Consider the following 25,148-nt stretch of genomic DNA (forward strand, 5'->3'; position numbering starts at 1 on the left):
CAGTCAGTTAAGCGCCCAACTCCTGGTTTCAGCTCAGGTTCTTATGCTCATGAGATTGAGTGTGGAGTGGGGCTTTATGCTCACTGTGGAGTCTGCTTGGGATTCTCTCTGCCTCTGTCCTTCTCACTCATGCTCTTTTCTTCTCTAAAAGTAAATAAATAAATTTTTCAATAAATAAGTTTTTCTTTACCCCACCCCTTTCCCCACATTTATACAGAAGGATATTTTACAGATGCACCCCTAATTATGCAATTGCTAAAGGTAGAGGGAAAACACCTGTCTTTGACCATTCAGAGCACAGGAGATGAAAATAATAAAGCCACTGTATATCTCCATTTACCAGTGTATGAAATGTAACCCTGGCTTAGCTTTAATATTTTTAATGTTTTAAGAAATTTAAATCTAAAAGATCCCCTAAAATATCTATTCTAGGCAGACTAGTCTTTCTTCCCCTATGAACCTACAAGTCATTTTGATTTGCCACTAAATCCATGGATTATTTTTCCCCAAGATCCTCCTATACGTTTTCTCGTTCCTCTGAAATTTTTTTAAGATTTGAGAGAGAGAGAGAGAGAGAGAACACGTGTGCAAGAGCACGTGAGAGAGGTGAGAGAGAGAGGGTTAGTGGGGGGTGGTGGGAAAGAGAAGTGGACTCTCTGGTGTGCTAGGAGCCCACAAGGGGCTCAATCCCAGGGCCTTGGGATCATGACCTCAGCCAAAGGCAGACAGGCAGACGTTTAACCAACTAAACCACCCATGCACCCCTCCTGGGAATTTCTAAGAGCAACTCACCAGTTCCTTCAACTGAAAATAATCCATCCTTCCTTTACTCTATTTACCCTCCTCATAAGCTTCAAGTCCCTTCTCACTTTCTATTCTGTACCTTTTTTTTCAACTTTTCAAATGTACAGGAAATAACCACAATAACACTAGGTACTCAGATTCAACAAATGTTTACATTTTGGCCATTTTTTAAAGTCTGCCCTTATATTCTGAATAACATTTCTGGAGGACCTGGGAGGAGGGGGCACTATTCACCTAGCTAGTAAACTACCTAAGTACTGAATCAAAGGCTAGCCTTATACCATTCCTTAACCTTTCATGTAAGTCTTCTTTCCTAAACTTCACGGTAAGACATGTATTATATAGAAATGTTTAACTATGCGCTTTATACATAACAAGTACTCATAGATGCATTTTTAGTACCTTAGAATAAATCCAAGTAGGCATTTAACAGATATGTGCAAATTAATGAATATGCCACTGACAATTCCTTCAAACACATAGGAAATATTCAGCCTTTTAAATCCTGATAAGGCAAAATCATTTTTTTTAAAGATTCAATTTCTTTTTTTTTCAGGATTTTATTTATTTATTCATAAATAAATGAAGGGGGGTGGGCAGGCAGAGGGAGGAAGCAGGCTCTATGCAGGAAGCCTGACGTGGGACTAGATCCCGGGTCTCCAGGATCACGCCCTGGACCAAAGGCGCTAAACCGCTAAGCCACCGGGTTGCCCCAAAATCATTTTGATAAATAAACTGGTACCAAAAAAATGACAAACTTCTCTGTAATTCTTTATTAAAAATACGGCTGTACACATAGAGTCTGAAAACAGGATTAAAGATGAATAACCCATATTGGGATCATGACATCAGAACTTAACATAATGGTGCTTTTAGGGAAGTTGTTGACATTCAAACCACAGAACCAAGGTCAAAAGCAAAATACAAAGGTACCCTCAAAAATATTTACAATGAAGTAAATACACTAACAGAATTTAAAATAGGTACAAAAAATTGAAATGACCAACGTTACATGATTTCCAGGGTTGTCCTTTCTGTGCTTTGATCTCACCTAACAGGAAGGTATGGGAAGTTTATAAACTTAATTTGACTATTCTCAGATATTAAAATCTTCCTATGAATTAAAAAGACTAACTTTTAGACAACCTCTTAAATGGAATTACACTATGGAAAAGAGGGCTCCCCCAAAAACACCTAAGCAGAACTAAGAGTTCTACTGAAAACCATTCCCAATAAAAACTAAATGAAAAATAAATATAAAACAAAGCTTAAAAAAAATATGTATTACCTGACACCAACTGTTTTCTGGCCAACAATATTTACTCATGAAAACATATCAGCTGTCTACCTTTATATTTAAACCAAGTCCTGAGGTTACTAGGGGCTGAAGCAAACTAGCACTTAGGATGCAAACATTCTTGAGTTTGTGATTTGAACCTGCCTTGCAGAGGGAAGTTTGCTGGTCTATACAGGATGAGAAATTCAAGCCCTATTTTACCCCTGCCCTTCCTTAGCTTTCACAAAACATTGGTCCACAAATTAAATTTTCAAAAAGTTCCCAGACCCCAAAACTAAAATAGATGATCCCCTTTCATTTTCAAAGAAAACAATATTGGAAAAAATCTCCAGCCCGCTTATAAATTAAGCATTTCATATTTCTTCGAGAATACAAGTAGTTCTTTTTTGTACAAAAGAATTACAATATGATTTGTCAAAAAACATATAAAAAGACAGCTGCTCTTCCTCAAATACATGAGCTAATGATAAAAGACTTTTGCATGTTAATGTGTCCAAGTTCTTGTTCCTTTTACATAAAAAAGAACATTATGGTGGCAAATATTAATTATCCTTTGAATATTGAACATTATGTTCTTTTTAAAATCCATCCAGATCAAATGCAATAATTGATTTTCTTTATAACTCAACAACTGATGCTACCAAACGTGGACTCAAACACACCTGTTAAAATGTGTAAAGCGTGTCTTTTGTCTTCAAAGCTTTCAGGTGAAGAGAGGTGTTTTTTTTTTTTTCTTGATGCAAATCTCAAGGCAGAGAAAATCATTTTAAAGCTTATAAAAAGTGGACAGAGAAATATTAAAAACTTCTCTGAAAACTACAAATATGTATAATTATTAAAATTGAAGACTGTAACATCAGTTGCAAGTGCTTGGAAGTCTTTCCTGACCTTTTGAGTTTCCACATTTTCTTCATAGTTGCATGGTGAGCACCCAGTGCTAGTAAAACATTCAGTGCTGGGAAAGGAGATAGAGTCTTCATTACTGTTCTTTTGTGAAAGAAAATTCCTATGTATTTGGCAGTCTTCAGTATCAAAGTATAGGTATTTCATTAACTAGAAATTCCATGAATACCCAAGTTTGGCGACAACTGCACGTCCAAATATTAAGAAAGGTAAGAGAGGAAAATTCCAAACTTTTGAGATTGACTTATTCAGGAATATCCCACATAATGAAGTTATTATCAAAAGTACTATTACTTTGGGCTAAGCAGTGACTGCAAAGGCACAGCAGATTGTTATCCCTCCAGATTCAGACTGTAAAACTTCAGAAAGCTCTTGATGCCAGACCACTGCTGTGTTTAGTTCATCCTCTGAACAGTGTCTCTGTGTCTGTATCCAGTGTAAAGTACCATAATAAAGCTGTGGTTCAAAGAACAGAACTTTATACAAAAAAGCGAACTGGAAATCATCTAAAGCAATATACTCCCGAACTTCAGGCCTTTGTAAGAATTTAATTTTTTCTTTAAAAAACTGCATAAATGTAAATATATCTGAAAAGCAGGGAAACACCTTTTTAAAAAAAAGACTGGAGTAATTTGGAGCAAAGAGCTCTATGTGCTGCTCCTTAAGTTCCTGTTTATTCAATCCTCATTCAGAAAGGATTTAAATCTACTGGTGGGGGAATTTGTATCCAATAATTCACTGATCTCTGTGTGTTCTTAAAAACAAAACAAAAAAACCCCAAAAATCTCCATTTGAACTAACAGTGGGTGGCATACAGAGCTTGCATACAATACTCTTACAAGAATTATACACTATACTGTACTTCTGTGAAATTATTTACCTGGTCCATTATGCTATTCAGGGCAACCCATCCCCAAAAGAGCAAATTCTGCTACCCTCAGAGACAAAAATGCTGCCCAGCATTGTTTCCCAAAAATGTCCTTGCGAATAGTTTCCCTTAATAAGTAAGTATACAATGTGGCAAAAGTTCAAAGATCAGAAAAAAGTCTTTAAAAAATTAAAATTAGTGCATATACAATTGGAAAAAAAACAAAAGTGGGAACACCATTCACCTAATGGTGCTCCTTAATCTAAAATAAATTCTTCACAGATATGGCCCCGATGGCAGCCACAGCTCTAGGATAAGTGAAACATTCTTCCTTTCAAGTAACAGTGTACCTGACTGAAGTGCAAGCAGCTTTGCTCATCTCCTGTTTGTTTCCCAAATGTGAAATGAGAGGATGAGAACAGTTCAGCTGTAGTGCAATTTGTTATTGGGTAAGGTCCTCAGCCATGTCCTGCGTGCTTTTTCAGCAAATACTACAACTGACCATTTGCAGCTGCAATCAGTTCTTGAAAAGTGTTTTCGAAGCAGCGCTTTAAGTCACTGTAAGTAACCACAAGTACACTCTTCTCATCTCTGGAAATGAGGCTTATTTTTTCTGGCACACCAGCATCTAACTGAAACAGATACAAAATAGGAAGTTCATACCTGGCAGAGGATAATCCACTTTATTTTAGCACAACTTCTGCAACAATGGTGAATGTTTTAAAATTTTCTGTCATATTCCCTTCTAGATATACATAAGCATTTTACATCACTAATAGTTTGCACACTTTTTGACTTGGATATTTTTTTTTTGACTTGGATATTTTTTAAACACTATTCAATGTTTCCACCTATCTTTCATGCATAATACTTGTTTGCATTATATTCCATCATTTACTTATTCCAATAGCTTCCATTTCTGTTTTTAAGGTAAGCTCTTCACTCGATGTGGGGCTTGAACTAATGACCCTAAGATCAAGAGTCCCATACTCTACCAACTAAGCCAGCGTGGCACCCCAATATCTTCCAGCATTTTTGTCACAAATTATAGAGCAATGAACATATTCGTCTACTTAATTTTTTTTCTTCTGTAGAATTACTTCCTTAGGAGAAATACCTAAAAATATAAATAAGGAAGCAAGAAGCACAAATAGTTTTTATAGCTTAATACATAGAGCTAAATTGTTTTCCAAAGGTATCAGAAACCACTATTTATGAGTTATACCAATTTATTTTTTAGATTTTATTTATTTATTCATGAGAGACACAGAGAGAGAGAGAGAGAGGCAGAGACACAGGCAGAGGGAGAAGCAGGCTCCATGCAGGGAGCCTGACGTGGGACTCGATCTCGGGACTCCAGGATCATGCCCTGGGCCGAAGGCAGAAGCTTAAACTCCTAGCCACCCAGGCTGCCCAGTTATTATTTTTTTTTAAAGCATATGCTTTTTATTTTTTATTTTTTTATAAATTTTTATTTATTTATGATAGTCAAACAGAGAGAGAGAGAGAGGCAGAGACATAGGCAGAGGGAGAAGCAGGCTCCATGCACCGGGAGCCCGACGTGGGATTCGATCCCGGGTCTCCAGGATCGCACCCCGGGCCAAAGGCAGGTGCTAAACACTGTGCCACCCAAGGATCCCCAGGCTGCCCAGTTATACCAATTTACAAGCAACTCCATATCAAGTGCAGACCTTGCTGTTTTTTACATTTTTTGATGAATGTTACCAAATATTTTCCTACATTTACTTGTGTTATTTACTTGTGTTTACTTGTGTTATTTCCACTGTATGAGTGCCAGTTTATGATCTCTACCTATTTATCAGTCAAGATTTGGTAGTAATAACTTAATCAGGTCCTTATGAAACATATATTAATCCTTAGTCCATCAAATAATTTATCTTGCTATGGTTTTCACTTTTTTGGTTATTTTTCAATGTATATTTTTCCTTCCTTTTTAATTCATTCATAAAAACGTCTAAAATTTACTAATTCTGAAGGCTCAAACTTTCAAATCATTTTACCAGGTATTTTATCATAATTTTCACCAAAATGTGCTATGTAAAACCTTAAGTTTTATTTTATTTATTTATTTTTTTAAAGATTTATTTATTTATTCATTCAGAGAGAGTGAAGAGAGAGGCAGAGACACAGGCAGAGGGAGAAGCAGGCTCCATGCAGGAAGCCCGATGCAGGACTCGATCCTGGGTCTCCAGGATCACACCCCAGGCTGCAGGCGGCGCTAAACCGCTGCGCCACCGGGGCTGCCCAACTTTAAGTTTTATATCATAAATATGGTCAATCCATCCTTTTTCAATTATACTCTTTCCAAACTTAGAAAATTATCATACTTTCAGATTTGGGATAAATTTTATTTATTACTAGCTATTTTATGAAATGAAATAGAATTTTCTTCAAGTTTTCAATTACATCCTAACATTCATTTAAAAATCTTCACTTAAGATATCTGCTCATGGCTTAAGTTGACAGTGTAAATACTTGCCAGTGTTACACTAGTGCTACATATTTTTAATTACTGGTGCTTTGATACCATAGATACTATTTTATAAAATCCAGAAAACTTGTTCTCCACTCATTTCTTTCAAGAAAAATACTTCCCCTTAAGGAGAAGGACAAAGAAATATATAAGTCATACTGGATTAGCTCAATGGTACATACAGTTTGTTCTGTCTTAATGTAGATCATTGACAATACTCTTTTTAAAAGGAAGTTCAAGCAAGGCAAAGTAGTGCCTAAAAAGAAAAACCACATTTTCCCTGAAGAGTTAGCATACTGTATGTTCCCAGTTCTACATCCTGTGCCATGGTAGGTATTTCTTCTAGCACCTGTAATTTAGGGACAGTGTGGACCAGGGGTCAGCAAATGGTTTCCATAAAGATTGCTAGATACCAAATGCCTTAAATTTCAGAGCCACACAGCCTCTGTCACATACTCTTCTTCATTTTGCTTTTGCTTTTAAAAATGTAAATACTGTTCTCAGGTTGTGGGCTCTACAGAAGTAGACTGTCAGGCCACATTTGTCGACCCCTGAGATTTAGATAAACCTATACAAAGACTAAGATTTACTTCTGGAAACCCATTCTACACTAATTTCAAGTAATTCTTAAGGAAAATGCATTCCTTCCCTCCTTGGTAAACTGTCTCTCTCCTAGCTCTTTCAAAAACACTAAGCTCACCTCTCAAATGAATTGATGATATATCTACATCTCCCTAATAAGTTCATCTAATCATCTAATTCTCCATGTAGAACGCTAGGCCTACTGCCCTTTTACTATTATAACACTGGATTATTATGCCCACAGTTAACAGTAAATGAATAGTTAACATGAAGGGCATTCAACAAGTCTCACAATGACTTAGAAGAAAGGAATTCAACTTCTAAAAAACGTTTAAATATAAAATTATTTTTATTTTTCCCACCCACTGCTTTATTAGCATTTTATTATAATAAAAAAATCTACAATGAAAAATTCTGTATTTATTCATACAGATGTTGAAAAACCTTCCTGGTCTAGAAATTGTTACTAAGTAAATATACCCAATAATTATTAATAAAATATCTTCTAGGCTGTAGCATAATACATTTACACTGAAGTCTCTTAGTATTTGTAGAAGATGTAACTCTGCAAACTGTAGATGGCATTGTGATCTTAAAAATCCAGATACAAATTACCTTGTTAAGACAAGAAATGATATGACTGAGATCAATCCAAGGAGCACCCGCTTCTGTCACCTGATGGAAAAGATGATCCCTAAAGAGTTTCAAAAGATAACGGTCTCCAGTCTCCGACCAGGTAGGATCCTTCTGAAACCTGGGGAAAGGTAATATTTTACCTCAATAACTCATGCTGTATGTCACATGGCCATCCTGATTCTTCAGACTCAACACCAGCTTAATTTTATTGTTTTCTCTGGTAAGTAGGGTGTGTGTGTGTGTGTGTGTGTGAGAGAGAGAGAGAGAGAGAGAGAGAGAGCGCAAGAGTGAGAGAGATATGTTTTTTTTTAATCCTAAAGTTATAGAGGCTAAAAAAATGCTTTCAAATTTCATGTGCAGATTGCTAAATTTTTAAGAAATAATTTCACACATGAAAGTATATGAATACCAGTTTCTAATCCTCAAAGGCAATCATCCCTTATGCACTCCTATTTTATAATCACTTTCATATTTAAGCTCCTACCATTAGATAAAATGAAGGAAAAAGAAAAGGTCTTTAAAAATCTTTAGAAATAGGTTGAAAGAGGTTCTTTTCCTCTTCTCACCTTTAGGATAGAGTAGGGAGATATGATTAGATATGTGTTCAGCTTTTTACTGGTAAGCATAAAATAAAACAACATTTATGGAAACAAACAGGCATATTTTGATTTCTGACCATCATGAACTAATGTGAGAGTGTGCTATGAAGAACTAGAGAACTGACCAGATGACCACTGTTGCTTTCTAGTGACTTCTGGAAGTCAGTGGTCTAGTGAGGAAAACAGATGTTCAAAGAAAGTTGCACATTCAGATAATGTGATTAAGAAAAAGGGAAATGGTACACAACAGAAACATGAATTCATCTGGGAAGGCAAGGAAAGCTTTCTAGAAGAAGTAGTGGATGCTCTTCCCAGAGAAATATACCCTAGTCAGACACATCCAGTATTTGCAAGAAACAGAGCATATAGCACTCCAGAAATCTAGCAAAAGTCAGTGGCTGGATGGGGTTAGGGGTTGAAAAAAAAAGAGACCAAGAGAGGGACCGAGAGTAAAAGACAAGGACAAAGAGGGAGAGAAGGCAAAAGAGGGAGGAGAAAATTAAAAGAAAAACAAACAAACAAGGTAGATCTGACGCAAAGATAAGGGAGAGATCAGATTATGCAGTCTTGGTTAAAAACTATTTCTGGGTGAAAAAACAGGTCTTTTTTTCTTTTTAAGGGATTTTATTTATTAATGAGGGACACACACATACACACACACACACACACACACACACACACACAGAGGCAGAGACATAGGCAGAAGGAGAAGCAGGCTCCTCGCAGGGAGCCCAATGTGTGACTCCATCCCAGGACCCTGGGATCATGACCTGAGCGGAAGGCAGAGGCTCTACCACTGAGCCACCCAGACATCCCAACAGGTGTGTCTTCTAAAACACGATAGAAAGCCTATCACACGGTTTAAACACAATCATATATGAGTTTTGCAAAGATCACTCCAGGGACTTTCAATTAAAATGCCAATTAAACACATCCGTTTATCTGTTTCATTTCAAAACCCCACCAAACTGACAATGAATGTCTAAGAAGGGGTATAATAATAAACACTCAAGGACAAAGTAATCAGAAGCAACAACAGAAGAAAAACTTGGAAGGTGAAAAACAGGTCAGTGATATGATTAACTGACTTGAAAAAACTGAACTTTAATGCTACAGAAGGTACAGAAAAACATGGATGCCATAAAAGCAAGCCCTACCAGTCGAGGCCCAGGAAAGGAGATTGCTGGTACTACTGAAAGTACAGGTATGCACTAAAGCTGGAGGAGCAGAATGGATGAAAAAGTTCTATAAATAACAAACAGATAACCTCTCTTTCATCCCTGCCTCCATTTCTGCTTTGCAGAAATTTGCCAAAAAAGGTCCCAGCAATCTTTCTAGACGGGGTGAACAAAGAAGCTGCAACCTCCAGGGTGCCAGGAAGAGCAAGGGATGGTAGAGAAGACTAGTTAACTGACACTTTCCTGCTACTTTGGCTACTCAAGGCTAGGCTGTGGGTTTAAACTACAGACAAAAGGTTGAAATTTTTCTGGATATAGACTTGCCCAAGAGAAATTCTGACATTGAAGAGTCTACTAAAAACAAACAAAAATTATAATTAACAATGTCACACTAGTTTACCACACATACTATAATCCTTGACCCAGCAAGGACCTTCCAATTAGCTTTTTAGGTGAAAAAGGTCATTTTTAAAAAGTTCATTCATTTATTGTTTTAGTGATCTCCATACCCAACGCAGGGTTCAAACTTACAACCCCAAGATCAGTAGTCACATGCTCTTCCAATTGAGCCATCCAGGTACCCTGAAAAAGGTCATTTTTATTATGAACACACAGCCAAGGATCAGAAATCCTTTGGAGAATGAAACAACACTAAACACAACAAACTCTTGTTTCCTATGAGATATTCCTATGCAGGGAAGAGAACAAAACAAAACCTAACCAAAAACCTATAATTGAGAGTCTAAGAGAAATAAGAATTAGATGCTGTAAGACAAACATTTAGAGAACAGAATGTTCTTGAAAATTAACAATATGATGGCAAAAACTAAAAATTCAAAAATGGATTAGAAAAAAACCTTTATTTTTAGACAAAATAAGTTGAAATGATTACCTAGAAAGTAAAACCAAAAGATAACAAGACAGAAAGCAGAACAGAATATTAGAAAATCTATTGCAATGCTCTAACAGCTAAGCAATAGAACTCCAAAGGGAGAAGTTATCAAAGAAACAATGAAGATAACTTCTCAAAACTGAAGGACATCAATTTCCAAGATTAAAAGGGTTTGCCCACCTACTGATTCATCAGAATGAATAAAAAAACCCCACACCAAGGCATACACTGTGAATTTCTGATCACTGATAAAGATCCTGAAAGCAAAGGGGAAAGGGTTTGAAAAGAAAATTGCTTTGAATCTAGAAGTCAAAATGGAGCAATGCTTCAAATTTTGACAGAAATTATCACTACTATTACTTTACTATGTGTTAGAGATACCTGCTAACACAATCATTCCAGAGAAATTAAAAGTATAGAAATTAGGAAGGAAGAAATTATAATTACAGTTGTTTGGAGATAAGACTATGTATCTGGCAAACTCAAGAAAATCTAGGGAAAAACAAACCAAACACTAAGATATCAGAGTACAAAATTTACAGAAACCAGTAATTTTCATGTGCACTGATAAGAAGCAATCTATGAAGAAAGTATAGGGGATAGGATTCACATTTATAATAGCAACAAGACAAAATACCTAGTAAACTCAGTGAATTACAACAACCTAAGAATGACTTAAGACCAGTAAAGTCGGTTATCTACAAGTATGACGACAGGGCATTATCTTAAGAATCTCAACATCTATAAATACAAATACTCCTTAAGTTTATTAATAAACATGTTTGCCTTCTCAATAAAAATACTATCAGATTTACTGATTTTTTTAAATTAAAAAACCTGGTTCTAGAATTTCTACAGAAAATTAAGCAGTTTTAGGGAAACAACAAAAAACAGACAACGAAATGAAGATGAGAAAGAACGAGCACCTACCAGAGTTTAAAATGTTAGTCATTAAAATACTAATGTGAAAGAAGTGCTGCCTTAAACCAGTGCAGAAAAGCTAGACTATTCAATAAATAGCTTTTGAGCCATGGTAGCCTTCTGAGGGGAAGGGTGGAGGAGTTGAATACATACCTTATATCCTATATAAATTCCATATGTATAAAAATTTAATATGGGAAAAAAATAAAACCATAAATAAGTACTCTAGAAGAAACCATGAGATAATTCCTTTAAAATCGTGGGAACAGAAAAGGCCTTTCTAACTTTCTAACTATGATTCAAAATCCAAAAGCATAAAAGAAGTTTGACCAATTAGACTACATATATAAATGTCTGCATGGAAAAAATTTAAGCAGAGTTAAAAGAAAAATGACAAACTAAAAAGATTATGATCATAAAGGGGACACCTGGGTGGCTTAGCAGTTGGGCCTCTGCCTTCACCTTGGGACATGATCCTGGGATCCAGGATGGAGCCCCACATTGGCTCCTTGCAGGGAGCCTGCTTCTCCCTCTGCCTGTGTCTCTGCCTCTGTGTTTCTCATGAATAAATAAATAAAATCTTAAAGAAAAAAAAAAAAAAAAGACCACAAAGGATAAATCTCTCCAGCTCCTATACACCAAAAAGACAAGACAAATCGACTGAAAATAAAAATGATCGAAGGATATGGGTAGATAAGGCAACAGAAACAAACCAAAAACATAAAAATGATAGGCAACATGCTCATTAAGAGTTAACACAAAATAAAACTGCACTGTGATTCAATTTCTCATCTATTGGGTTGACAAAAATCCACAAGTGTGAAACAGTACTGTTGGTGAAAAGCTCTTATGCATCATATATTGGAATACCCTTCAGTAAGGGTTTATAGTCACACATCCACAGATCCAACAATCATGACTGGGCCTATATTAATGCACACATAAAGTTCAGTATGCTTAAATCCGTCCCTTCAGCACTGCTTAGGGACTAAGCTGAAAACAACTCAAATGCCTATTGATAAGGAATTGGAAAAATAAATTATAGTGTATCCACAGAATAGACTATTATATAGCTATAAATTACAGAAGTAGAGCATTAAGGTTAAGATCATGGACTCTGGAACCATACTGCCTGGATTCAAATTCTGGCTCATATACTCACTAACGATGTGACCCAGATATGGTATTTCACGTCTTTATGCTCAAATATCTCTGTAAAGTGGAAATACTGATGGTAGCTGCAACACAGTGTTGTTATGAAGATTAAGGCTAGGTCATATTTATAAACTATTGAGAATGGTGTTTAGTATATGCCAACATACCTAAACAAAAAGATTTCTAAAATATAGTTATGAGAAAAAGCCAACATACAAAACACTGCGTGGTTTACAATTTATATATATTAAAAAGGGGAAGGAAGGAGATAATAATATATCTATCATTTTAACTGGGAAAGAATATGAAATAAAGATTAGTGGGAGAAAGTGGAGAGACTGGGGATGCTACAAGTATGAGAATTTTTTTTCACTGCACACCCTTTTCTACTTTTTAAAAAAACTGGTTCACATTAATCTATTCAAAAGATTCAATCAATAAAGAGAATTTCCTGAGGACTATCTAGAATTTTATACCCAATCATACTATCAATAAGGTGTAAAAATAAAGATATTTTCAGACTTACAAAGACTCAAAAAACTCACCTTTCTCAGGAACCTATAGGAGGATGTGCTCCAATAAATCAAAAGAATAAACCAAGGAAAAAGCAAGAAACGGGGTATCCAACACAAAGGGAGAGACAATGAGAATTCCCAGGGTAATAGTGAAGGGAAGCTCCAGTTCTAAAGTGTGAGTGTGAGCAGGCTTAAAGCGCAACCAGCCCAGATAGGAAGAGAAGGACAGAGGCTCCAGGGGCAATTTCTCTAAGGGGGAGAAAAAAAAAAGGAACTGATAGGTTACCTATTTTTGACCATATAGAAAGGTGTTTCATAACTCTGGCAGCAAGTATGGAATAAACTGGTGGTCAATATTTTTTCATTCACTTAGTTCTCTATTTAAGACAATTATTAACCCCAGGAAAACAAAAATCAAAAAACAAAATACAGAAGAAAGAAAATATAATCATGGTTTAGTATGGTGCAGCTATGAACAATATTTACCTGGTTATATACTAATGTCAACATTAAGTAAAGATTTAACTCAAAATTATGGACTAAGTGGTAGAATGTGGATACATGTGTGTTTATGTTTGTGGTTGGTTAAGGGAAGGGAATGTGAAAGACAAAGTCTCATCTTCCACAGGACAAAGTCATTAGCTGAGTTAAATACTGTGGAAAAAAAAAAAAATCAAGGAATAGTACTATATTATTTTTAAATAAAGAGATAAATGCCAGAAGAAACAGCTGAAAGTTTTTGTTTTAATGTCATCTTCTCTTCATTTAGAAAAATTATCAGAGAAAATATTGAGGTTTTTTTTTTTAACTTTGAAGAAAGGTAAGTAAACATAAATTATGTGGTCAAAAAAAAACTCCCTCAAGTAATATTTATGTATCATCAATCTCTATTAACAGAGGTAACATTCCTGAAACCTAACTACAATGATAATAGCTATCATACTATTCCACCTGTCTTTGGCAGTTATTACTTAGTACAGACATCAATTCTACTTCTCTCTGGAACATATGGTCATAACTTTTAACTTGCAAATGAGGCAGAACTAAATGACAAATAATGTAAGGTGGTGATGTTACTGATATGACTGCTATAAATAATGTCCTTTAATAGAAGATAAGGAGTATACAACAGTAAGACCTGTCTGAAGTCTCTGACTATGGTAAACTGAACTGACCAAGTTTCAAAAAGGAGACAGGGTAGTACTGACAGTCATAAAATGTTCCCTCATATACAAACCACTTCTAACAGTATCTTTCTGTACATGTATGTGGATCTGTGGAATCCCTAAGAACATTCATTATATACCTATAGCCTACATCTAGCCTTTACCTATACCTAGGCTATAAGTAAAAAAAAGCATCCTAATAGCTAACAACAGGCATTAAGGTCACTTGACATGAGAATTTTTCTTTTTCCAGGTAAAGCCAGTAAGAATAAGGAATACTCATTCTTGTTAATGCCCTTGATTGAAAACATATTGTAAAATACTGTAAATCCTTACTCCGGCCTCTCATTGATTGTTCCCAATTTTGCTAGAAGCCTAAACAGTCTTCCATTTTGAACCTCCTATAAAACATTTTAAAAAGAGAGAGAATATTAATATCCAGCTAACTGAATATAAAAGCAAAATTTTACAAAACTGGTATCCTACACCAATATTATCTTTAAACAATCCTAATATCCCCACCTTTTGGTTATAGTTTTGAATGTAACATGTTCATTTCATTCACTAGTAATACTTAAGAAGATCATGCAGCTGGCCATTTTTAAGAATGGTTAAAATAACTTACATGAAAAAAAAAATCAAGATTGCTTTAATTGACTATAGCAAAATCATGAACAAAAAGAAGAAATAAGAAATTAAAATACTGAACATTAAATTTGGACAATATATCTGCAAACAGCCTTAGCCAATTACGTACTATATTTAGCACAAAAATTATTATTTTTTTTATATCGCTCTACACATACAGATGCCAAATGTGTATATCTCTTTTTAACTAGACTCTACCTTTGCAAGGTCTTCCTCTATGACATCATTTCTCATTTGAGCAGCATCCAATTGAGTATAAAATCGAGCACCAATCATGGGCATGATGTCATTTACACTTCTCATTCTGTTTTGGTCAGTCAACAAATACCTAGTGAAATAAAGAATCACTTGAACACCAAACATAAAATTTTAAAAAACAACATAACCCACAAGCACATAGCTATCACTGCTGCTATCGTATTAGTGTACATACATTTGAAAGCATTTTTTCATGTAAGTCAAGTTCACTTTTAAGGCTTAATGATTTCTCTGGAAAATTTTAAGAGCCAATAGAAGAAACTTGTCTCTTTCTCCACATTTTTGCTATTATGAAAATGAGAAAGGAAAGTGGAACAGGGTTACACTTAATCATTTCCATTCTCAAACCCTTCCTTACAATAGTGGGGCATAAAAAGACTTACAAAATTTTGGAGGGGTGAAATAGAGGGTGGTTGTAGGTGAAGAGATTTTTCCATTGCTCTTCAAAATAATTTTTGAAACCAAAACTGGGTCTTCAATTTTGATGAATCAAACAAGGCTCAACTCTTTGGGAAGCTGCCCTCTGCTCTGCAACTTCATTTACAAGTTGTCATGGTATATTTATTTCTGAGAAATCTTCAGAAATTAACATATTTCACAAGAGGCCAATTCAGTTTCTTCTACCATTGTATCCGAGGCAGAAAAATACTAAATTTCAAAAAGCTGCCTGCTAGAATACAAAGATGACCAAAGGTGAGCCATTTTCTAACCATTCTCATTAAAATAGCTCCTGTTCTTACACTCTCTGCTTAGAATTCTATCTTATTTTCTTTATAGGACTTAGCACTACCTGCAAACATCTTATCTGTTTATATGTTTGTTACCTCCTCCCCATTAGGGTGGAAGCTCCAGAAGATAGGAATTTTGTTCATCTTGTTCAAAGTATCTTCAGCATCTGGCACAGAATAAGCATTCTTTTGTTTAATAAAATACTCCTGTAGATAATCTATGTCTTAGCTATTTACCTATAATTACTGACATATTTATATCTAACTACTTAAAGTTATTATAAGCTTTGTAACTTTGGTAAGTTACTGTACTTCTCCATGCCTCAGCTTTGGCATCTCTAAAATGGAGCAAATTTATAGGGTTATTGGGAAAATTCATTCATTCGCATCAATTCGGAAGTGCTGATACATGATTTACTGCTCTACAAAGTTATTAGTTAATATGAAAGCATGGCTTTTTTATTTACTCTTTATTAAGAAAAGCTTCAAATATTTATAAAAGTAGAGAGAATAGTATAATGAATGTCCATGTACTCATCACCCAGTTTTGACAATTATTAACATAGTCTAGTTCATTACATTTATATCCTTTACTCTCAGTTTATTTATTTTATTTTATATTTTATTTTATTTTATTTATTTTATTTATTTTATTTATTCATGAGAGACACACACAGAGAGAGAGAGAGGCACAGACACAGGCAGAGGGAGAAGCAAGCTCCATTCCATGCAGGGAGCCTGACATGGGACTCTATCCCGGGTCTCCAGGACCACACCCGGGACTGAAGGTGGCGCTAAGCCACTGAGCCACCCAGGCTGCCCCTACTCTCAGTTTTTTATTTTTTTATTTTTCTTTTTTCTTTTTCCTCAGTTTTTTAAAAAGAAAATTTGGAGGGATGCCTGGCTCAGCAGTTGAACGTCTGTCTTCGGCTCAGGGCGTGATGTCACGGTCTAGGGATCAAGTCCCACATCGGGCTTCCTGTGAGGAGTCTGCTTCTCCCTCTGCCTATGTCTCTGCCTCTCTTTGTGTCTCTCATGAGTAAATAAATAATAAAGTAAAAAGAAAATTTGGAGATTACTACTTGAGATTTGAAATATCTTAGATGTTGCAAATTAAGGCTAGGAATCACTGCTGTGAAAATATATGAAACAGATATTAAAAAGAGAAACCATTTGATTATTAATAGGAACTGGGCAACCACTGGCTTCCAGTCCTCTGTCACGAGTGGAAAATTTATGCCAGTGTTAACAAAGCACAGGTGGGGCAGCTCCATCCTCTATCTCTCAATTCCATATCCAGGGCTAGCCCAAAAAGAAAATGAATCATCCAAGACTACACAGGAATAACTGAAAACTAAGACACTGATAAGGATCAATATGCTCCAACTGCTTCTAGAACAGAATAGGAAAAATGGCAAGAGATATCCTAGCATCTGTTCTCTAGAATAACTTAGAATAAGAATTATGGTTGTCCACTGTCTGGAATTCTCCAATGTTAGATGTATCTTAGTCAGGAAAGGTCCTATCTAGAGTACTGCTGACAGTACTCCAGAGTGGGGTTCTCCTAAGACAAATTAATTTCAAGCCTATACTTGAGGACTTCTTGGGAGTCTGAAGATACTGGGAGTAGAAGCAAAGGGACCTGTACAAACATGCTTTCTGGACTGGATGTTTTGGCCATAGAATCTACAACTAGATTGCATCTGTTTATTTATGACAGCTTTCACAGATATACTGATTACTCTCTAAGGCAGCACTGTCTAACAGAACTTTCTGAGATGATGCAGGATATATTAGCCAGAAACCACATGTAGCTTTTGAGCTCTTGAAATGCAGCTAGTGCAGGTGAAGAATTGATTTGTTTTATTTTATTTTAATTAATTTAAACTTAAAAGCTCGTATGTAACTAGTGAATACCAATGCAGCTTTTGAAGTACCCTTTGGCCAAATGTTTAAAACACTGGTAACTAAGCTCATTTATATGAATTTATTCAAAGAAATATATACCTAACAATAAAGAAATTAAAAGTGGTTTAACTGTTCTGCCTGATTTTGAATAGTAAGAACTAAAATAGAAACACTATTAAAAGGCCTTTAAGAAAAAGCTATCTTCTTATACGATCATTATATACACTTAATTGCATAATAAAACTTACAAAATCAGATTCTTCAGGTCAGAAGAGTAGTTGATTGTCACCAGTTCCATGGCTTTCTGTAAATTCTCTCGCTGAATTCCTGCCAAAGAGTTGCAAGCCAAAGCCAACACAACTTTTCCTAATGATATCAGATCTGCTTGCTGACATGAAAAAATAAATATAACTTTTAATTTTTATTTTATAGGTACAAATGTAATACACTGCCACTACTGCCAGCACCTTTACAAAAAAGCTGCAGAACTCCCAGCACAGAGTTCTCAAATACTGGTGCTCAGAGTCACCTGGGAACTTTAAGATGATTTCTGAGCCTCTCCACCACAGATTCTCATTCAGTAGGTCTGGGTGAGCAGGCCCAACATTTTTAAAGCACCCAAATAATTCTGATGAATGTACTTCCAAGAAATATTACTCTAAACAATTCATATGCCAATTACAGGATTGCTACTTTAAAATTTAATTAAAAAAACTTTTTTTTTATTTAGACAGACCTGACATTATTATAAGAAATTTAAGGCTGGTTACTAAATACTCACTTTACAATGATAATTACAATTTATAATATGCCCCCTTTTCACTTTCCATTATACCCAAAATACAGTGGGAGTCTGAAGAATTATTTGAAGAAAAGTTGTTCCATTATTCCAAACACACCATAACCATTACCTGATTGCAGAGTATGGTTTTTAGAACATCAAAAATGCTGCAAAACCTAATGATATCCTGCCTACCCTGGTTTCCAAATAGACAATTTTTCCTCATATTATAACAGATCTTTGAGAGCTCTGTAACCACCTGGTACGTACGTATGTATGTATGTATGTATGTATGTATGTATCTATCTATCTATCTATCTATCTATCTATCTATCTATCTATCTATCTATTTTTTAAGATTTACCATTCTGAAGCTTTCCTTCTAAAAGGATTTTCAAAAGACAGCTAGCTGAGTTGGGATAAGCTCTCTATGTAATCCTATTTTAACTACAGAAAACAGAATGGTTATTCCAAGTGGCCCTTTTCTGGCAGGTAACTATTAATAATTATATGCCTAGGAGAATGGAATAGCTCAGAGTTAAATATAATCAATCTAAAGTAATTTCGACAGAAAACTTCTATAAATCTCCAATATCTGAGACCTGATCTGAATTACTGAATATATTTACTGAATAATGGTTTAGTATAAAGAGTTTTCAAATCTAGCTATACATTAAAATTACCTGTGGAGCTTAAACAAACAAATCATCCTGTGACAATCCCTTTATCCCAATTCTGGTGTTACCAGCCTGGGGTAAGATCTGGGTATTATCAGTATTTTTGAAAGTTCCCACAGGAGTTCTGGTATGAAGCCAGGGTTGAGAACCACTGATTTTGGGGAATGCTTATAAATGCTATAGTTACAAAATAGGGAGAATATTTCAAGGCAGTCACTAATGACACTTTTTAGCAGTATACACAGCTAACCTTAATGACATTTTACCCAAATAATAAAGCATAAAGAAGTCAAACGCCATTACTAAAATAACATCAAAAAATCCAAATTCAAAAGTTCACCCAAAACTAGCATTTGTAAATCTGACATCTTGAACATGAGATCCTACAACCAGTGGAAAAACAAATTTGAAAAACTACTTTGAATCTATCAGGATAAGAGATGCCAAGGATTCATGTAAAGAAACTTTTTGCAACTTCATTTATGGTACAGAGTTAGGAGCCCAGAAAGGCAGGAAGGGAGGTGGCATGGGAGAGAGCACTAGTACTGCTGCCATCATTTCTGTTCTCCAGAGGGCACTGCCATGAACAAATTCAAGAAGAATTCCCCTCAAATCATTCTTAAGGTCATGTAAAACATTCCAAGTTATAGTAATGAAACCATAAAAATGTGGGTCAAGAGAAATCAGTACATGTAAATGCTAAATATAAATTTCTGTAAGTGGTTCAATTTCATATCCTCAGCAAAGTGAACTGAAGATTGCTACTAGTTACCAAGTATTTGAGCAGCATATACCAACATAGCCTCCTCCCAACCCTTAAAACAACAGGATTTTCAGTTTAGCTCCACCCTGAATTGATGCTATAACTAAAACCCCACCTAGAACATATCAGTATTCCCTATTATGAGACAGGAAAACAAAAGTCCAAAATAACTGAAGGACTGGATGGTTTTTAAAATAAGAATATCTGATTTTGAGTACACCCCACCATCTTTCTAAAGCTGACTCAAGGTGGGAATGCCCACTTTTAGAAATAAAGTATACATGTCACATAATCCAGATCAAATCAGAACTGATTTTTTTTTAACTAAGAGGTTAATGAAGTCCTGCTTAATTAAGAGAGTTTAACATCATAAAAGCTCAGTAACTCTCCTTTCCTTATTTGCCAGCTAAATAATTTTCCATTTGTTATTTTGCTTCTTACCTCCATCTGGTTTTTCCCCCCATTTGTTGCATTCTGGAGGTTTTCCCCCCACTCATTTTCAGTTTCTTCCTGATTCTTGATTTCTTGATTTTTCTCTGATTCTATCTATGGCTCTACTTATGTCCACTTTACTGAAAGTCAGTCTCTATTCACGTGTCTGAAACAGACTATGAAAAATAGACTACAAGAAACAATGCACTCCTTTCTCATGTACCCTCTTCTCTGTAAAATCACAATCCCCCACTGGGACTATCTTTAATTCTCTCCTTTACCTTACTATAAACTATATGAAAAATCTTCCACACATACATCACCCACCCCCCAAAAAATTAAGGAAAAAAAAAAAAAAAGAAAACCTGAGATATCCTTTACTGCTAGAAAATAAAGGGAAGGTGACAATTGGTTGAAAGCAGCCTGAGTTTATGAACAAAGGCAATTCCTAACTTATCAATCAGTTGCCCCAAAACCTTACTTAAGAGTTGTCTATTAGGAACTCTGGGATTACTTTTTCTTAAAAAGAGTTCTTTTTCAAGGTTACTACACAACCTCTAACATAACTGAAATAATGTACATTTGCAAAGAAAAAAGGGAAAATAATACTGCTATGATACAGGAAACTAAAATCAAACTAGTCTTATGCTAGTAATTTAAAAAAATTACTCTATTCATAATAGAGAAGAATGAAATAGCTTAAAACCGTACTTGTAAAAAAACAAAACTGTAAGGTGTTTCATTTTTTAATGTGGGCATGGGGTTTCCGGATACTTGCAATAGAGTTAGATAGCACTTGTTCTAAATAATGTCTACTTTCTCCTCAAAAATGTGGTGTTATTTTCCTGGATATATGAAGATCACTAGTACTTCAGTCAATAATCAGTGACTTTTAGAAGCACAGAGATTAAGAAGAAAAATTTTCAGTCAATTAGTTAGGCACTAGGTCTAGAAAGATAAGAAGGAAAGTAGCTAAGAACAACCACCCTAGATAAGAAAGAGGGAGCAAATCCTCTGAGGCAGAAGGAAAGCAGCTGCTAGGGAAAAAAAAAGTAGTCAAATTCTTCTTGCTGTGTGGTGCCCACTAGGTGGTGCTACCAACCAGGGCAGCTCGGCTGCTGCTAAGTTTGGCTGGGCAGGAGCAGAGGGGAAGATGTGAAAAGTCTGCACACAATGTGATGAGTGGCTCTAAGTCTTGGGAACTGTACTGTCTCTGGTTCTGCAGCAAAAGAAGAGGTTTACATATGAATTGGATTACCAGGCACTACTTAGATGCTACTTCTCATTCTGTCTTTTCCTTTTTGTTCAGAATGTTTGGCTTATAATGTAAAGCAAACTAAAATCTTCTTTCAAAGATTTAAACAAAAGAAGTTGAAACGAGAAGGGCAATGAAAATGTACAGTGTTTTTTCCTTGTTCCTTCATGTAATTAAGAGACTCGGCCTTACTTCAAACCTTTGTAAGTTAATAAACGTTCAGAAACACCAAAAATTTCTTACACAAAAAGAATTAACATGGTCTTAAAATGGCTCCTGCATATCCTCCAAAAAATGTGAAGTGCTGCAATACGAACTCAATGACGTGAAAGATTTACTTTACACAGCCACATTACTTGCATAGAGTAATCAAGGCAGAAGCAACTACGCTTAACATTCCTTGCAGAGATAGGGTCTTATTCTCCTATACCTTATATTAATCAAGAAGTATGAAATAAACAGCTAAGAACATAACAGGGCCTAAATCTACACTATTATTATGATGAGATTAGAACCAAATTCTGATTATATACAAGAAGTGAGTATGCAAAAGAAAAAATTATTTTGAAAAAGGCAACACAACAATATTCCTTTTAAAATACTTCTAAAATTTTTGGATTGGTAATTGGACAATATCTAAAAGTAAAAATAACAGTTACGATTTTAACACATTAAAGGAGTGAAAATGGGAAAATGTCATTTAATATAATTTATTCAACTGATTAATCTGTTTTAATTTATGCTGAGGACAAACTTCCTCATCACAGAAATACATTTTCATTTGAACAGTTAGTCTTTGATACTCACTAACTCTCTATTTCAACTTGTAAGGGCTCTACAATACACACATCACAGTGATTAAGAAATACATGTTCAAAACTGGCACGTTTCGTCACCAGAATAAATTGAATCTAGACTTAAAACCCCAAAATACTTTAAAATAAACAAAATTTGTCTTAAAAAAAATCAAGCCTTAAGTTATTAAATAAGTATCCATGTTCATTCTTACTCACCTGGTATTGAGCCATTAATGCCAATGGATTATTATTCTGACTGTTATCAAATGTTAAAACATCAAAAACTCCAACACAATTTACTCGCAACCTTCAAAGACCAGAGAATTTAAAGAAAACTATTAAAATGAGATTAAAAAAAAATAACATTGCCTATCATATTAGGAAGGATCTCAGAATATTATCTAGTCTAACCTTCTATCCTACCCCATGTAACCTCTATCAAACACCATTTTAGAGATGATTTGGAAATTAAGACTCATAAATACCAAATGATAAGCCTATGGCCATAGAAGCTGGAAACTGATAAACCCAGGCCTATAACTCACATCTCTGACTACCAGGCCAGTGGCCTTTTCACCACAGCAAGCTGTTTGTTTATTAGTTATTCATGAAAAAGAACTAATTAGCTTTCTAACATTTGCTGAAGATGTATTAGGCACCATTCACAAGTATTAATCATTCAATTTTACACGTATTAATCATTCAATTCTCTCTATAACCTTATGAGACAGGTACCTTATAAATGTGGAACAGATAATAATACTACCTGTCTTAAAAGGTTGTTGCATACATAGAAATTACAGAACTTGCTCAGGACAACAAATAGACTTAAGATATGATGAACCCAGGTAACCTAACCAGGTACCAGATCTTGAGCTCTTTATATTATGCTGTCCAAGATAACTCTCAAAATTACAGTAATTCAAGTAAAATTCTAGTGAAGTCAAGGGCTATTTATTACTTCACTTTGTATCAGCATTTCTCAAAGCAGGGGACCAGTGAGCAACAACAGCATCATCCAAGAACTTGTAAAAGTAAATTCTCAGGCCCCACTCTAGATTTACTGGATGAGAACTCTGAGGGTAGAGCCCAATAATGTGTGGTTATTAATGAGCCCTCCAGTGATTCTGTTTCATGCTACAATCTGGGAACCATGGTTATACACAGAAAAGGTATACTGATATTACATCTATATTCTCCCAAACCTAACTACATGTACCTCCCAAATCCTTACAGGATTCTTGGTTAATAAACAGGCATTTTATTAAGAATTCAACTTTTTTTTAAAAACTTACAAATGAACTCAAAGTCACAGCAGTTGTTCTGGATGGAATATATGAAAAGGTAGAATTAAAACAAATCATTATGCTTTGTTTACTAAACTGTCATAGCCAAATAATGAAGACAAAACTCAAAATCCTAATACCTTGTTTTGCCGGTTATCAGAATCTTTGTTGGGTCCATAACTCGACATGCCAAACCTGCTGTGTGAATGGTACGCAATGCAGAACTCAGTTGGACAATATATGCCCAAATGAGAGATTCTGGCAATAATCCTGCATGTTGTCTGGGCAATGGTCCATCGTGTTGACCTATAAAACAAATAAATTTTAAAAATGACACCTTTTAACCAACCAACTGTAAGACTTAAACATCCAAACCAAAATTATTAGTAATAAAAATAAATTCATGTATCATGGCACAACTTGTCAATTTATATATTTATACAAAAAAGTTTAGTCTATTAGTAAGAAATTAAGAGATAAACCCCAAATTCCTATTTGAGATTATACTTTTATACTGTTAGCAGCAGAGCTCTCACTGAAGTGCTCTTTTCTGTGACCATTGTAATTAATGAACAATAAACAAAATTATTTAAAGAATTTATATTTAATTGTGAATCAAATAAATGTAAATTCTGAATAAAAACAAGAATGGTGAAGATGATTATTTTACTTAAAATAATCCTAGCTTGTATTATTGTTCAAGCAGGTGAGAACTGTTCATTTTGTGGCTTGAAGAAAAATAAAAAGTCTCTACCATCATTACGCTGAATGTTTTCTTATTCTCCATCAAATTCCCAGCCTCCTCTCTTACAGCCATATCAGTTAGACAGGATGGTATCCAACTCATAAAAATATAAATGTAAAACAATGAATATCACTCATGTCTAATAATGAAACATAAAAATAATTTGATCTACTATGACAGTAATCATCTTGATTGTATTATATTAGTTCTTTGTGTGTGTGTGTGGGGGAGAACATGTGCTTGAGCAGGGGTGGGAGGGAATTAGGGGCAAGGAGGGGCAGAGGGAGACAGACAAGGAGAGAGAGAAGCTTAAGCGGGCTCCATGCCCAGTGCAGAGCCCGATCTCATGACTCTGAGATCATGACTTGAGCCAGAATCAAGAGTTGGGTGCTTAACTAACCGAGCCACCCAAGCTCCCCTCAAACTCCTGTTTAAGTGCTTCTTGACACTATCTCCTGGGTCACTGTTAATTTTAAATCAGTGGAAAAGGAGCCACATAAATTTAATAGAGATTTTTACATTATTTCAAGGAAGATGACCTTGTAAATTCAAGTGTTCTTATGGCTGTAAACAAATTTTTTTGTGAATTAGGCATAAAAGCAACACAGTAAATGGTTAATTGTGACAATAATAAATAGCAAATTTGTGGCTTAGGATAAAATTTCCAAGGAAAAGCAAAAAGAAAATTCAAAAACTGCTTTCCCTCAACTTAGAAAGACTGAAGATAATATGACCTGGAAAACAGTATTAAATAACTCAAAAAGTGGCTCCAGTGATAAATGCCAAGATATCATCAAAGATGACTATGAAGAGTTTATTTTTATTTTTTTTTAAGATTTTATTTATTTATTCATGAGAGA

At 35.1% G+C, this 25,148-nt stretch overlaps 1 protein-coding gene across 7 annotated transcripts in view; it reads right to left on the reverse strand.

Moving 5' to 3' along the window:
• Positions 1-1,562: 1,562 nt before the first annotated feature.
• The window catches only part of PAN3 (poly(A) specific ribonuclease subunit PAN3), a 134,326-nt gene continuing 110,740 nt past the window's right edge, over positions 1,563-25,148 (reverse strand). For 5 of the 7 annotated variants that reach the window (XM_077868285.1, XM_077868284.1, XM_077868282.1 and 2 more), the window contains 7 exons: positions 23,684-23,849; positions 22,474-22,564; positions 17,801-17,940; positions 14,857-14,986; positions 14,347-14,411; positions 7,564-7,702; positions 1,563-4,504 (listed from right to left, as the gene is read on the reverse strand). In XM_077868285.1, coding sequence (XP_077724411.1) covers positions 4,364-4,504; positions 7,564-7,702; positions 14,347-14,411; positions 14,857-14,986; positions 17,801-17,940; positions 22,474-22,564; positions 23,684-23,849 — 872 coding nt within the window. In that variant the 3' untranslated portion in view covers positions 1,563-4,363. Of the gene's footprint in view, positions 4,505-7,563; positions 7,703-14,346; positions 14,412-14,855; positions 14,987-15,740; positions 15,812-17,800; positions 17,941-22,473; positions 22,565-23,683; positions 23,850-25,148 lie in introns of those variants that run through there. The other 2 variants (XM_077868286.1, XR_013362881.1) reach the window with 2 other exon arrangements.

This window comes from Canis aureus, chromosome 24 (assembly GCF_053574225.1).
Source record: "Canis aureus isolate CA01 chromosome 24, VMU_Caureus_v.1.0, whole genome shotgun sequence".
NCBI lineage: Eukaryota > Metazoa > Chordata > Mammalia > Carnivora > Canidae > Canis > Canis aureus.